Source organism: Aegilops tauschii, chromosome 5 (genome assembly GCF_002575655.3).
Source record: "Aegilops tauschii subsp. strangulata cultivar AL8/78 chromosome 5, Aet v6.0, whole genome shotgun sequence".
NCBI lineage: Eukaryota > Viridiplantae > Streptophyta > Magnoliopsida > Poales > Poaceae > Aegilops > Aegilops tauschii.
In genome coordinates, this window is record NC_053039.3 from 279,610,554 (window position 1) to 279,627,288 (window position 16,735).

At 50.8% G+C, this 16,735-nt stretch overlaps 1 protein-coding gene across 1 annotated transcript; it reads left to right on the forward strand.

The window, feature by feature from the left end:
* The first annotated feature begins 1,515 nt into the window (after positions 1 to 1,515).
* Positions 1,516 to 2,307, forward strand: LOC123493867 (serine/threonine-protein phosphatase 7 long form homolog). The gene is made up of 3 exons (XM_045228139.2): positions 1,516 to 1,650; positions 1,737 to 1,988; positions 2,068 to 2,307. Exons 1-3 carry the CDS (start codon positions 1,537 to 1,539, stop codon positions 2,290 to 2,292), a joined length of 591 nt encoding a protein of 196 aa, XP_045084074.2. The 5' UTR covers positions 1,516 to 1,536; the 3' UTR covers positions 2,293 to 2,307.
* Positions 2,308 to 16,735: the final 14,428 nt, after the last annotated feature.

The following is a 16,735-nucleotide window of genomic DNA, read 5'->3' on the forward strand; positions in this document are numbered from 1 at the left end:
AACCTCACCCAACAAGAGTGCTTTCACCTGCACGTTTCCCTCGGCAAATTTGACAATTTTGACCTCGGAACGAAATCAATTCACAGAATGAACTGCCCGTGAAACTATTTCACTCCCCTGACCTTTTTGTGCAGCGCCCGCCACGCCGGCGCCACACCCAACGGTGCAGCGCCTAGCTCTGGGGCGTTGCACTCCAGTCCACCGTGGCAGCCCTGGGCCCCGGACCCAGCAATGCAGCGCCTACGAGGTAGGCGCCACACATGTAATGTGCAGCGCCTAGCCCTTAGGCGTTGCACTGTGACTTAGATGCCAGCCGCCCGCCCCCCCTCCCCCCACCCCACCCATTCGTTCCAGGAGTTACAGAACAGCGCCTAGCGGCTTCCTCCTCTCCCCCTCTCAATCCCCTCTCCCAAATCCTTCAGATCCGACGATTTGGTCCGTGCATTTCTTCACCAATCCATCCTAGAAGGTACTCTCCTCCGATCCCCTTCTTTCTATCCATACAAAATATGGTATTTCAAAGATTTGGGGAATCCTTGTTTGATTTGATTAGATATGAATCTTGCATGTATTAGAAATTTGCATGTATTACAAGCCTTGTTTGTTTGATTTGTGGAACCCTAGTGTATTTTATTCTATTGAAAAGATATGTTTGGATATATAGATTGACATGTTATTTCTATGGAAAAGTTATTTGTATGAAGTAGGCCTAGTTTAGTTTTGGATACATATGCTTTGAATTATACTCGTATTGAGAAAAATGCTTTGGATACATATGCTTTGAATCTTGCATGTAGTAGGCCTACTTTAGTTTTTTTGAATTGAAAAGATAATCGTGTTGACAAGAATGCTTTGTTGAAATTGTTAGGATGGTTTGGCTTCTCGATGATCATTGGGACAAACAACACCGGTCGTACGCTATGTCGGTGCAGCAGCGGGTAATACTGAAAGTGGCCGGTGTTATGAATTTCGTATTTTTTTTCAAACACAAATGCCCCATATGTAATGTTATGATTTGTTTGTTTGTAGGAGCTTGCACCTCTGAAGCTTCGGTCTCACGGGATCAACCTTGGATGGATGCGCTATGATGAGCGGTACACACCATATGTAAGGGAGGCAGGACTTCTCCCTTTCATTCAGTTGGTCCACCGGTCGACGCCACCCAACAATGCTGCAGCACTCACCGCGCTTATTGATCATTGGAGGCCGGAGACACACACTTTCCATCTTCGGACCGGGGAGATGACCGTGACGCTGCAGGATATTGCTATGATCACCGGTCTTCCTATCGATGGCAATCCTTTATGTATGAACACCGATTCTGATGGGTGGCGCGCGCAGATGCATGCCCTTATCGGTATGGTTCCTCCGGAGCCTCGGGAACCAGAAGCAGAAGATAAGAAGAAGGAAAGAGTCGCAGCGGGCGCTACTTTCACGTGGATATCATCAAACTTCTGTCATTGCCCTGAGGATGCTAATGAGGACATGGTGAAGACATATGCTCATGTCTACATGTGGTACGTGATATCCAGGACAATGTTTGCTGATGGCACAGGCAAGAATGCTCCATGGATGTGGCTGAAGGCGTTGACCGTCTTCGATAGCAAATGGAGTTGGGGTTCGGCGACACTGGCTTACTTGTATCGACAGGTATGAAGTTGTTTCCTTTTCACTTCATTGATACATTATCAATGCGCTCTTGCGGCAAATTTGACCATGTTCTCTTTTATGTGCAGTTGGACGAAGCCTGTTGTAGGCACACTGGAGGTATTGGTGGTTGTCTGCTCGCACTTTCCATATGGAGTTGGGAGCATTTGCCGGTTGGACGACCGAAGACCGTGAAGTACGAGGATTGGGATGATAAAGACGACCCACTACGGCTCCCCACTTGGGCTTACAAGTGGGATGTGTTAAATGAGACGACGGATGATCCCTCGGTAATGTACAAGTTGTACAAGAGCGAGCTGGACGCGATCACGCCTGAGCAGGTGAACCGACATTGCATAAGTCATTATCATGCTTGTATCATAACTCGATATCAATTTTGCATCCAATCCCATTTTGCAGGTGGAATGGGAGCCGTATGGAAAAGGAGCGAGTTTTGGTAACCCTATGGAGTTCAGGCTGAATCCGATGTGCACTAGGGATAGGGATCTCTGGCATATGCGGTGCCCACTGATATGCAACTGGGCGGTTGAGCTTCACCTGCCACATCGGGTGTTCCGCCAGTTTGGTTTGTTCCAGCCACACCCGCCGGAGTGGGAGGACACGGACAAGTTTCTACACGCGTAAGATATAATTAACCTTGAGCACTTAGCAGCTTCTCGACGGTTTCGATGATGCTAATATTCTGTTTCTAACTTGCAGGTTGGATAGGAAAAAGCAGCGGAAGATCAAGGATTGGGCCAAGCATCACAGCAAGTATGTCGTGCAGTTCGCTCTTAGTGTGGAGCAAGCAAGGGCTGGAAAACGAGCCCAGCTTCGTGAGCACTGCCCGATCGCGTTCAACAACTATCTCACATGATTTCTTGCAAGTACCCGCATGGAGGTATGCTAGCCGGCGTATGTTGAGGAGATTCTGGAAGAACCCACCGTTTTTGATGAGGTAGCCCAGCACCAGTACAACACATTAGTCAGGAAAGGCAACTCAGTGATCCCTTCAGCTCCAATGATGAACTTTGTGGTTAGCCCTTTTTGCTTTTCCATTCGCACTATTCACATCTTCGCTTGCCTAACACTTTGATACCGTTTCTGTTCATAGCGTGCCCAGATCAAGAAAGCAGCTGATGAGACCGAGACTATTCTAGAAACAACCCCGGCGGGCAAAAGCGATGGGGAAGGTGCACTTCGAGCATTCATTAAGGTTCACATCTCCTTCAAACTAGCACTTAACATTTGTTGCTACCTTCCATGTCTCATTCAATTGTACATGTTGCAGCGCCAGGGCCAAAAGTTAAGGCAGCTATCAAACCTTTTCGGTTGTCGTGACCCCGAGTATGTATCATCAGAACGGTCTAGGCCGGCGACACCATCAGATCCCGCTTCGGGGCAGGGCCATGGTGAACCTTTCGAGGATGAGGACGTGGGTGTGGTCACCCAAGAGGTATGTCACGACGATATATATCCATTTGTTGATGCATTGCTAACTATATCCTCACACATGGTCTTTCCATATCTTCTGTTGATGCATAGGTTGCTGATGATATGACCGTGGGGAGGTACCAGGCTCGGTCTGCATACGAGTTGAAGCCTAGGATGGGAATCAACAAGTACACACCTGAAGACTTCACCCAAAGAGGCAAAAGGACGGTCGGCACCTCGCGGATGGCGGCTTTGGATGACGTGGACGAACCGGAGCCGGAGCCAGAGCCGGAGCGGGTTCCTCTTCCTAGGAAGGTGAAGAAGATAAGCGTCAAGAGGGGGGAGGAGCCAGCAAGCGTGGAAAGCACTAGTCATCGTCATTTTTTTATAATGTTGAACTTAGAGTGGAATTTGTTATGTCGTTGAACTTGGAGTGGTCGTACCTATTAGTAATGTGGAATTTGTTATGTCGTTGAACTTGGAGTGGTGGTAGCTCTATGTTAAACTTGAACTTATTGTGATGGTCCTTTCTAAGAAATGATGTCTGTGGTGAACCCTTTTTGAACCTTAATGTTTATTATACAAATTGTTGAACTGTGGCTGAAAATGACCCAGTAGAGGGGGGAGGAGGCACAGAAGGTAGGCCTCCAGTTTGAGGCAAAAAATTTGCTAAGTGTTTGTGCAGCGCCTAGCCCTGGGGCGCCACACTATACTGTGCAACGCCTAGCTGCCAGGCGCTGCACAGTAGAGTGTGGCGCCTCCAGGCTAGGCGCTGCACAGGTCTGTAACTTGCCATACCTTCTGTTGCTGTCTGGATAGCTACAGACCTGTGCAGCGCCTAGCCTGGAGGCGCCACACTCTACTGTGCAACGCCTAGCCGGCAGGCGCTGCACTGTAGAGTGTGGCGCCTCCAGGCTAGGCGCTGCACAGTTCTGTACCTATCCAGAGAGCCACAGAAGGTAGGCCTCTAGTTTGAGGCAAAAAATTCGCTAAGTGTTTGTGCAGCGCCTAGCTCAGGGGCGCCACACTATACGGTGCAACGCCTAGCTGGCAGGCGCTGCACAGTAGAGTGTGGCGCCTGTTGGGGAACGTAGTAATTTCAAAAAAATTCCTACGCACACGCAAGATCATGGTGATGCATAGCAACGAGAGGGGAGAGTGTTGTCCATGTACCCTCGTAGACCGACAGCGGAAGCGTTATCACAACGCGGTTGATGTAGTCGTACGTCTTCACGATCCGACCGATCAAGTACCGAACGCACGGCACCTCCGAGTTCTACACACGTTCAGCTCGATGACGTCCCTCGAACTCCGATCCAGCCGAGTGTTGAGGGAGAGTTTCGTCAACACGACGGCGTGGTGACGATGATGATGTTCCACCGACGCAGAGCTTCGCCTAAGCTCCGCAATGGTATTATCGAGGTGTAATATGATGGAGGGGGGCACCGCACACGGCTAAGAAATCTCAAGGATCAATTGTTGTATCTCTGGGGTGCCCCCTGCCCCCGTATATAAAGGAGCAAGGGAGGAGGAGGCCGGCCCTAGGAGGGGGCGCACCAAGTGTGGAGTCCTACTAGGACTCCCTAGTCCTAGTAGGATTCCACCTCCCACATGGAATAGGAAAAGAGGAAGGGAAAAAGAGAAGGAAGGAAGGGGGCGCCCCCCTTCCCTAGTCCAATTCGGACCAGACGAAGGGGAGGGGTGCGGCCACCCTCCCTTTTTCTTCTTTCCCGTATGGCCCAATAAGGCCCAATACATATTCCCGTAACTCTCCGGTACTCCGAAAAATACCCGAATCACTCAGAACCTTTCCGAAGTCCGAATATAGTTGTCCAATATATCGATCTTTACGTCTCGACCATTTCGAGACTCCTCGTCATGTCCCCGATCTCATCCGGGACTCCGAACTCCTTCGGTACATCAACATACATAAACTCATAATAAAACTGTCATCGTAACTTTAAGCGTGCGGACCCTACGGGTTCGAGAACTATGTAGACATGACCGAGACACGTCTCCGGTCAATAACCAATAGCGGGACCTGGATGCCCATATTGGCTCCCACATATTCTTCGAAGATCTTTATCGGTCAGACCGCATAACAACATACGTTGTTCCCTTTGTCATCAGTATGTTACTTGCCCGAGATTCGATCGTCGGTATCTCGATACCTAGTTCAATCTCGTTACCGGCAAGTCTCTTTACTCGTTCCGTAACACATCATCCCGCAACTAGCTTATTAGTCACAATGCTTGCAAGGCTTATAGTGATGTGCATTACCGAGTGGGCCCAGAGATACCTCTCCGACAATCGGAGTGACAAATCCTAATCTCGAAATACGCCAACCCAACAAGTACCTTTGGAGACACCTGTAGAGCACCTTTATAATCACCCATTTACGTTGTGACGTTTGGTAGCACACAAAGTGTTCCTCCGGTAAACGGGAGTTGCATAATCTCATAGTCAGAGGAACATGTATAAGTCATGAAGAAAGCAATAGCAACATACTAAACGATCGAGTGCTAAGCTAACGGAATGGGTCAAGTCAATCACGTCATTCTCCTAATGAGGTGATCTCATTAATCAAATGACAACTTATGTCTATGGCTAGGAAACATAACCATCTTTGATTAACGAGCTAGTCAAGTAGAGGCATACTAGTGACACTCTGTTTGTCTATATATTCACACATGTATTATGTTTCCGGTTAATACAATTCTAGCATGAATAATAAACATTTATCATGATATAAGGAAATAAATAATAACTTTATTATTGCCTCTAGGGCATATTTCCTTCAGCGCCTCCAGTCTAGGCGCTGCACAGGTCTGTAACTTGCCATACCTTCTGTTGCTGTCTGGATAGCTACATACCAGTGCAGCGCCTAGCCTGGAGGCGCCACACTATACTGTGCAACGCCTAGCCGGCAGGCGTTGCACAGTAGAGTGTGGCGCCTCCAGGCTAGGCGCTGCACAGGTCTGTAACTTGCCATACCTTCTGTTGCTGTCTGCATAGCTACAGACCTGTGCAGCGCCTAGCCTGGAGGCGCCACACTATACTGTGCAACGCCTAGCTGCCAGGCGCTGCACAGTAGAGTGTGGCGCCTCCGTGCTCGGCGCTGCACAGGTATGTAGCTATCAAGAGAGCCACAGAAGGTAGGCCTCCAGTTTGAGGCAAAAAATTCGCTAAGTGTTTGTGCAGCGCCTAGCCTGAAGGTGCCACACTGTACTGTGCAACGCCTAGCGTCCAGGCGCTGCATTGTAGAGTGTGGCGCCTGCAGGCTAGGCGCTGCACAGGTCTGTAGCTATGCAGACGACAACAGAAGGTAGGCCTCCAGTTTGAGGCACTTGGACTTGGACTTAGTGAATTTTTTAGCTATCCAGAGAGCCACAGCACCTAGGCGCCACACGGTAGATTGCAGCGTCCAGATGCTAGGCGTTGCACTTGGACTTAGTGAATTTTTTAGCATATGCAAACATAGTAAGTAACAACTGTAGATTGCAGCGCCCAGATGTGAAGTAGGATTGATACGTAGCAAGCAAACAACTATGAAAAGAACATATGCACGAAGTACTTCACGACACATAGTAGTTCATAACACATAGTACTTCACGACACATAGTAGTTCTTACAACCAAATCGAGGAGGACACATAGTAATTCACGGAATATAGTAGTTCACAACCAAATCGAAGAGGAGACATAGTAGTTCACAACCAAATCGAAGAGGAGACATAGTAGTTCACAACCAAATCGAAGAGGATGACATAGCTCTATTGCGTAGAGCAAGGCCCCTTTCCCTTCTTCTTCTTCCTCTCTTCTTCCTCTTCCTCCTCCCTTTTTCTTATGAGGTGAGCCTCCTTAACCACCCTCTCCATGAATATCTGATTGTCCCTCTCTTCTTTTTCAGCTGCAATTGCCCAAAGCTTCATGGTTCTTTCTTCAAAATCCTGTTGACGCTTCTTCTGTGCCTCCTCAACTTTCCTCATCAACGCTTGCTCCCTAGCGCGCATCGCATTTGCCGCAGTCTGTTTTCGCTTCCTCTCCTTCTCAAGCTCCTCTTCCTTCTTCTTCTTTAGCTTGGCTGCATCCTCCTCTCTAAGCTTCTTCGCAGCCTTCTCCCACCATCCCGCCATCTCATCTTCGCCATCCTCCTTCATCGTTGGTTTGTTGGGTTGAGAAGCCACCATACCTACAATGAGTGAAACATAATGGTTAGTAAGAACAATAAGAACAAATGGAAGCACATATGAAAAGAAGAACATATGAAAAAACAAGAACATATGATACATTATAGTTAGTGAGGAACATACGGAAACGGTCCATCTAGGTATCCAAACATTCCTCTGTAACGAACTTGCGCTTGTCCATCACCACGGCCAAGTCCACCACCAAGGCCAAGACCATCACCAAGGCCGAGACCATCACCACGGCCATTACCACCACGTCGAGCTCTACCACCACCACGGCCTAGACCACCACCACCACCTCTACCACCACCACGGCCTCTTGTAAGTCCAAGTTGCCGACCTCTTTGTTGCCTAGATCCTCTTTGGCTAACACTTGGTTGGCTAGGCACTTGTTGGCTACCACTTGGTTGCCTTGGCACTTGTTGGCTACCACTAGGTTGGCTATCACTTGGTTGGCTTGGCACTTGTTGGCTCGAACTAGGTTGGCTACCACTAGGTTGGCTACCACTTGGTTGGCTCCCTTGTGTAGCTCCTTGTTGGCTTGTGCTTGCATCATTTTTGTTGGACCTTTTCCTTGGTTTCGTACATTTTCTTTTGTTGTGGCCATGACCTTTGCACTCCCCACAACGGGAGCTCTCACGAGGCTCTTGGAATTGGTCGTTGCCCGCTTCGCGGCGCCCACCATGGCCCCATCTGTCCATGTCGCCTCTAAGACGCTTTGTCTTACGTCTACCCCGTTTAACAACCTTCAACTCCGGATTCGGCCATAGTTGAACTCCATGATACTCCGGCCATTGTGATTGGTCAAAGTATGGGTGAAAGCGGGGAGCCCATGTTTTCTTGACCGTCATGATTGAGAACTCCGACTCCCTCACGGTGCGTGGGTGATTGATGTCCACATTCCTAACGCGACCGGCGGCATACAAGTGTGAGCATGGGAGATGAAGCAACAATGGCCTCCCGCAAGTGCATTCACATTGTGTTAACGACACCTTGAAAGCCCGACCTCCATGTTGCCGGCCATCGTTTATGGTTCCTCCTGGCTCTTTCACTTCATACTTCCACTCTTCGTTGTCATATAATATAGCTTCTTCTGAGTCCGCCTTCCGTGATTGAAATACCAACCATTCATCAACTTTGGGTGGGAACTTGTACTTGTACTTCCGTGGGTTCTCACCCGCTATCTGTGCATCGGTTTCCATCGAGTACTTTACAAAGTACGTATTCATCTTGTCAAATGTGTATTGAACTATTGCCGTCACGGGTAAACCACGTGCACCTTTGAGCACCCTATTGAAGCATTCGGCCATATTGCTTGTCATTTGACCGTATCTCCGGCCATCTTCATCAAAAGCACGTGCCCACTTGTTCCGGTATTGAATGTGCCTATTGAGAAATTCTTGACCCCCGGGATAAAGTTTTTTGTGTGCGAGCAATTTGTTGTACAAAGTGGCGAAGCGCTTATCGGAGAAAGCGAGACAACAATCTTGAAGATCATCGGCCAACTCCTTAAGGCCACATGCCCTATAGAAGTTTGAACAAAAGTGCCTCATGCACCATCGATGGTGCAACGGAGCATGCCGAGGAATGTCAATCTCCACGGCGTTAAGAATTCCTTGATTCCGATCCGATATGACACAAATTTCCCTTTGAGCGGGTAACACCTTCGTCCTCAAAAGATGCAGAAACCACTCCCAGTTGTCATTGTTTTCCACCTCAACCAGAGCAAATGCCAATGGCAACACCCGGTTATTGGCATCACTTGCTATCGCAACCAACAAGGTGCCCTTGTATTGTCCGGTCAAGAGCGTGCCATCAATTGCGATGACCGGCCTACAATGTTCGAACGCCCAAAAAGCACGGCCAAATACTCTGACTTTCCTTCCTTCATGAACCGTTGTTTGGTGCCCATGAGGCTCGACCACATGAACCATGCCCGGGTTTGTCGTGGCCATGGCTAACAACAACCTAGGGATTCGGTTGTATGCTTCCTCCCATGTACCATACAACATCTTAAATGCGGCTTGCTTCGCCTTCCATGCCTTGCCGTATTTCACCTTGTAATGAAAGATGGCTTTCACAAGGTCAATGACATGTTGGACGCTCATTGTTGGAAGTGTGGATATTGAGTTGGAGAGCCTGTAAGCAATGAACTCGGACGTGAGTTGTTTGTGGTCTTGGGACACACTCTTGCCATCCACCCTTTTGACTTGGCACATGTGAGTTGGCACACAACTCACTACATGCCAAGTTGGACCTCCTTTCCATGGTCTTGCACGCACAATCCACGGACAACCGCCACGACCTCTTGTAAGTCCAAGTTGGACCTTCTTTCCACGAGCTCTACCACCACCACGGCCTCTTGTAAGTCCAAGTTGGACCTCCTTTTCACCTTCACATGCACATGCAACCGTGTAGCGCACATTGACGTCCGAGTTCACCACCTTGTGTGGACGATAATGCGTAACCGAGTAGTTGTCGAGCCACATCTTCAATTGCAACAAGCTGTCGAACTTAGAACCTTTAGCAATCCGGTTCTTGTCGTCTACCAACTCACGGTGGGAGCTTGGCCTAACCCCAAGAGGTACACATTGGCCACCATCTACCACGGCTTCATCCGCGAGACTAACATCCTTGAACAATGTAGTCCGATGATCCCGACCAAATACCTTCTCGAAAGCTTCGGCCTCCTTCACCGTGAACCCCTCCGCATCAACTTGTTCATCGGGACCATCGTCATCCGAGTCTGATGCATATGCACGGGAAAAAGGGATGGAATGGTCCATTGTCTCTTGCAAATGATATTTGTCGAGATCACCCACATTGTTGTCATGGAGATCAACTTCATTGTCATCGTCCGCATACTCATCATTGTCCTCTTGCAAAATTCATCTTGGTTGTTTGTATACGGGCTCAATGTTGGCCTCACTTCTTGGGTCAAAAGAGGTTCAACAATTTCATCTCGCTTCAAGGGTGGGGGGCTACTAGCAACCAAAGGGGAGGGGTTCCGGTTCAAGTCCAAATGCAAACTTGAATCAACCTTCTTCGTTGCAAATAACTCAAGAGCCTTGTCTAGTGATTCGGCCACCGTCTCCTTGTATGCAACCCAACGTTGCTCCGAGTTGACACGCATTGTCTTCCAACGGATGTGCATTCCAAAACCAACATTATGCCTTCCCTCCAACTCAATGATATCACTAGGGTCCATCCAATTCGAATCTTTCCTAACTTGTTGCAAGAGCTCCGCATAGCTAGGACTAGTATCAAACACCATGTCAAGCTCATCCGGGTCCGGTTCTTTATTGCCTTTCAAAAAGGCGTCTTTGTCCCCATGATGAACAAACACACATGTTCTTCCCATCCCTATAAGCATTCAAAGAACACAAGGTAACATTGCTTCCATGAGTACTAATCCAAGGATTAACACGGAATACAAACCCTAATATATATATGAAACAACAACCCTAACCCTAACCATAACCCTAACCCTAACCATAACCATAACCCTAACCATAACCCTAGCCCTAAACCTAACCCTAGAACCAACATAAGAACACCCATAAGAATAACCCTAGCATACTAACAAAGCCCAATCATAGAAATTGGCAAACAAAAATCTCACATCTCCATGCAAATCTCTAGATCCAAACAAAACTAGGGTTTCCCCAAACTAGCAACAAATGAGCAATGGGAGAACTTTACTTGGATCAAAACAAGGGGATCGGAGAATATTACCTTGAGGGAGGGTTTGACTTCGAAATCCACGGACAAATTCTTCAAATTTGCAAGATTTGAAAGAAGATTTGAGAGGGGGAGAGAGTGGGAGAGGGGGCAAAGCTCGGGGAGAGAGTGAGAGAGTGTGTGGTGTGGGGGGGTGGGGGAGGGGGGCCCAGCCAAGTGGCTGGATAAGTCACAGTGCAGCGCCTAGCCGCTAGGCGCTGCACATTACATGTGTGGCGCCTAGCCCGGAGGCGCTGCACTGCTGGGTGCGGGCCCAGGGGCTGCCACGGTGGACAGAAGTGCAACGCCGCCGAGGTAGGCGCTGCACAGTAGGATGTGGCGCCGGCGTGGCGGGCGCTACACAAAAAGGTCAGGGGAGTGAAATAGTTTCGCACACAGTTCATTCTGTGAAATGATTTCGTCCCGAGGTCAAAATTGTCAAATTTGCCGTTTCCCTCCCTACAGAATCCCAGCTTGTGTGATCTCTGCGCCACCTTCACACGCCATCCTCGAAATAGCAAGCACCTCACAGCTGCAAAACCCCACCTAGCTAGCGTGCCATCCCCTGCGAGCTTCCTTCCCCACTGTGCAGGCTAGAGCTGCGTCTTGTACTGTCGTTGGTGTCGCCTTCAAGCATGGAATTTTTTTTGAATGTTGGTAGTTGATCTACCAAATTCATTGATCAGAGAGAAAAAAGCCAGTACAGGGGAAGCCGAAGGGGCAATGCATCTAGAGAAAAGATGCCAAAAGGAAAAAAGATTACAGAAGGAACCCCCTCAGCCTGGGTCGAATGGGATCCCAGCTCCTGCCAGATTCCAAAGAATGATCTCTTCCTTCACACGCAGCAGAAAAGAGCGCACCTCCAACCATTTTTCCTAAAAAACGCGCCTGTTGCGTTCACCCCAAAGCTCCCAGGAGACTAGGTTCACTAGAGACAGTGCCCCTTTGCGTTTTGCTGGTCCGGCCTTCGTGCAGCAGGTGAGCATCCACTCGTTGATGCTAGTTACATGCGCCCAGCCCGTAGGCAGCAGTGCAGGCATGCTGGCAAGACCAGCCAAGCCCTCCCAGCTCTGCTTCGCCCATGGGCATTCGACCAGCAGGTGAAAAGCCGTTTCCAGGTTGCGCTCACATAGCGCACAAAAGTAGTTGTTCTCCCAGCCGCGGCGAATAAGCAGGTTGGCTGTTAGGATGCGGCCCAGAGGAAGAAACGACACTTAGCAGGCGCCCAACCCTTCCACATCAGCGCAGTGGCCTCCGGTTGCACTGATCCCAGGAACTGGAGTTGGTAGGCAGATTTGGTAGTGTATTCTTGGCTTGAGTTGAACCTCCATACGATCTTGTCAGGGGTACCATCGACCAGAGTCACCAAGTCAAGCAAACCGGCTAGTCGTGTCAACTCACCCTCCATCTGTACCGTGAGGCCATGCGCTAGGTCTAGCATCCACCTATCCTCATGCAGAGCTTCTCTGACCGAGCGATTCTTTCTGATGGAGACTCTGAACAGGTTTGGAGCAATTGTTTTTGGACATAAGCCTTGCAACCATCGGTCATGCCAAAAGCTTGCAAGTCTGCCATCACTTACTGTGATCGATGTCGCCATGGAGAATAGCGCCCTGTCAGATTTGTCGCAAGGCAAGTCCAGACCAACCCAAGGCCTCTCCGGTTGTTGCCAGGACATCCAGAGCCATCGAAGGCGGAGCGCTCGCCCGAATTTCTGTATATCAAAGACACCCAGGCCCCCAAGGTGCTTCGGCCGTGCCAGTAGTGCCCAACTGACTCTGCATTTTCCTCCATTGCACGACGTCTCCCCACTCCATAACCACGCCGTGCAAAGCTGGACGACTTGCTTCCGAATCCACACGGGCAGCTTGTGCACAGTCATCAAGTAGATAGCAAGGGAGATCAGTGTTGATTTAAGCAGCACTAGCCTTCCACTCTTGGCCATCATGCTTCCCTTCCAGCAAGCAGTTTTGTCACCAAACTTCAGTAGCCAAGGCTCAAGGTCCATTTTCTTGAGAGCCCGCAAGGAGAGCGGCATGCCAAGGTAAGTGCACGGAAAGTGCTTCACCACCACCCCAAGCGGCTGCAGTAGCTGCTGTAGGTCTAGATTTTCACATCGAATGGGCATGGCCGAGCTCTTGGATATGTTCGTGTGGAGGCCAGTGACACTCCCGAAGAACGTGAGCAGCAGCTTTATCATGTTGGCGTCGGACGCAGACGGCTTCAGAAACAGGACAACATCGTCCGCGTAGAACGAGCAGCGCATCACCGAACGGCGCCCGGGGAGCTTCGACAGGAGACCTCGTTCAGTGGCTAGGCTCATGATTCGCTGCAGGGGGTCCATGGCAAGTACAAAGAGGAATGGCGAAATGGGGTCACCCTGCCGCAGCCCTTGCCGATGGGAAATTGAGTCTGATAAGGCTCCGTTGATCAAGACACGTGATGAAGAGGTTCGAAGGAGCATGGCAATCCACTCCCTCCATCTGACGCTAAATCCCCTTGCTCTGAGCATATCCAACAGATAGGTCCAAGACACAGAGTCAAATGCTTTAGCGATATCAAACTTTAGCAAGACGGCCGCCTTCTTGCTTTTGTGGAAGAACCTTGCAGTGTTCTGGACATATAGAAAATTTTCCTGGATGCTGCGATGTTTGATGAAAGCAGCCTGGCAAGGGTCAACAAGCTGACTCAGTTTCGGCGCAAGTCTTCTGGCTAAAATCTTAGTGAATATTTTAATCAGGCTGTGTACGAGAGAGATCGGCCGGAAGTCCTGCAATCTATCTGCACCTAATTTCTTAGGCAAAAGGACAAGCAGAGCTTTGTTGATCCTAACCAGACCGGTGCTGTCCATGTGATAGAGTTGATTGAGCGCCGCGAGCAGGTCAAGCTTAATTATCTCCCAGCATGTTCTGAAGAAACCTCCCGAAAAGCCATCCGGGCCGGGCGCCTTATCCGCAGGTGTGTCATTAATTGCAGCTTTGACCTCTTGGAGGGTGAATTCCCCTTCTATGTCATGCATATCAACCTGATCAAGGTCCAGCTCGTCCCAGTTGAACGTGGTCGGGGTCGTTTGGGCCGTCCCAAAGACATCAGTGAAATAGCCATGGGCTAGCTGTAACATTCCATCCGCAGAGGATACCGCGCCTCCTGGGCCATGGAGGATGTGGATAATATTCCGCTTATGCCGAGCATTCGCCTTCCGCTGGAAGAACTTTGTATTGGCATCTCCAGCCTTGAGCCAAAGCACACGGCTCCGTTGACGGCGCTTGATCTTAAGCAAGACCGCCAAGCCCATCGTTCTGGATTTAAGCGTACGCCGCAGGTCCTGTTCAACAATCGTTAGCTGGCGCGACTCTTGCGCAACCTCAAGCTGGAGAATTAACTCATTAGCAATGGCCAGCTGTTTTTGCAGATCTCCGATGTGCGTTCTGCTCCAGTTTCTCAGCGCTTTGCTAGTGCGCCAAAGCTTCATGTTCAGGCGCAAAATCGGGCATCTGCCACCAGTTCCTTCCGCCCAGGCCAGCTATACTACCTCGTGAAAACCCGCGATGAACTGCCAATAGCTCTCGTAGCGGAATCGGCGGTTGGTAGCAATGATGCCCTCATTTACCAACATCAGCGGACAGTGGTCGGAGATGGCAGAGGCAAGCGGCAGGAGTTTGGCGGCCGAGAAGAGCAGCTCCCACTCAACGTTACAGAAGGCACGATCTAGACGAACAAGGGTGGGCACTTGCTGCTCATTACTCCATGTGCACTTGCGACCAACTAGGGGGATTTCGTGCAGGCTTGATCTATTAAGGGTGCGGCGGAAAAGATTCATCCAACGCCGGCAGATGCGATTATTGTTTTTGTCTTGCGGGTCTTTGATCAGGTTGAAGTCGCCTATTAGCAGCCAGGGGCCGAGGACTGCATTATGAATCAGCGCAAGTTCAACAAGGAATGCCTGCTTCCTAGGCTCATCATGCGGCCCATAGACAGTAGTCAAAGACCACAGATCCCCTCCATCCACGGGCGAGAAGCAAGCCGTGATGGAGAACTCGCGTGTCTCGATCATGGTTGCAGTGAAGCGATCAGACCTCCAACCTAGAAGGATCCCTCCTCTGGTGCCGTTAGCATTAAGGGCAGCATGCATATCGAACCTCGGGCCCAGGATCTCTAGCCGGTCCGCCGCTGAACAGGCTGCAAGCTTAGATTCCTGCAACCAGATAATCGAACTTGCAGACTGATCAATCAACGCGCGGACTGACGCGCGCCGCGCGGAATCGTTCAGTCCCCTAACATTCCAGTTCAAGAGAGACAGCTGATCATTCATGGAAAACATGGAAAACAACCGGGGTACATTGGTGAGGCCAACACCTACTAAGAGCCAGGTTCAGGTGACAGGCAAAGGGCAGCCAAGGGGCGCACAAACAGAGAACGGATGCTAGCGATACAGAGGCAGCCAATGGGCGCACACAGAGGGCACGGGGGCAGACAAAGCAGTAGGCACTAATCATGGGAAACTCTAGAGCTACGAATGGACGAGCGGCGCACGCATCAGGCGGCCCTCACAAAGAGCTCCTCAAGGATGGCCTGCAGCTCCTCATCAGGAAGACGAAGCTACGCCGGCGAGGCTAGCCCTGCAATCTCTGCTAACTTGGCCACGTTCTCCGGCAGCATGGGGGCGCGGAAAAACTGGACATATGATAGAAGAGTGTCATCGGAGAACTCCTCAGCCTTCTTGATGAGTCCCAGCTTGACGCAGATCGCAGCCTGGGTGCGCCTGGAGGTGGAGAAGCTTGAGCGCAGCCGAACCAGCCGGGTGCTCTGACGAGTTCCCTTCCCTGCTCCAAGAAGGTGATGGCGCAGCGAGCGCTTCTGTGAGCTCGAGGCCGCAGCAGGAAGGGAGCCCAGAACAGAGGAAGAAAGCAGAGCAGCGATCTTGTTGACAAAAGCACGCTGCTCATCGATGTGCAGCTCCGCCACTCGTGCCGTGATAGCCGTCACCAGGCCAGGGCCGGTCAGGTTTGCCTTCGCCAGAGCGCGTCTAGCGCGTTGTTCCTCCACCGACTGGGTCAGATAGCCCCACGGCCCAACACCCATATCCTGTTGGGCGGAAGAGAAGCCCAAACCGGTAGGAGCGGGCGCGCACTGGACCCCTGGCCCAAAAAGCACATCAGGCCCAGGGTCGAACCATCCCATCATCTCACTGATCGGCAACCCCTCCCCCATGGGTTGGAAGGGACTGGGACTGAAGCATGGTCCAAACACTCCGCCCAACAGCGGGCCATCAGCAAAGGACGGCGGCAGCGGAGGCAGAGCAGAGCTGTCGGGCACTGCAGGGGGGAAGGACGGCGCGCAGTTGTCGGGGGCAGCAGCAAAGGAGGCAACGCTGGCCGCCGTCAGGGTCGCAGCATCAGGCTGTGGCCAGGCAGTGCTTGGGCTGAAGCAAAACAGGGACCGCTGCCGAGGGGGTCAGTACAGCTGCACCATCCCAAAAGTGGTCGCGCTGGTGTTGAAAAGGTCATACTCACAAGTCTGCCGTCCTCCTTGCCCACAAAAGAGCGCCCTGGCCGCAAGATCAGCGGGAGGCAGGTCAGTGGGCAAGACCTCCTCGAGCCGCACGGTCTCCGGCTGCTCCACATGTTCCCCATCAGCAGCCGTGCTCATGGCATCACTGACGACCTCAGCCACCTCATGCATGTCGGGCTGTTCCCACTGCGGCTCCATCTGATCAGCCCGGACCACTTCAAGCGCAGGGGTGGC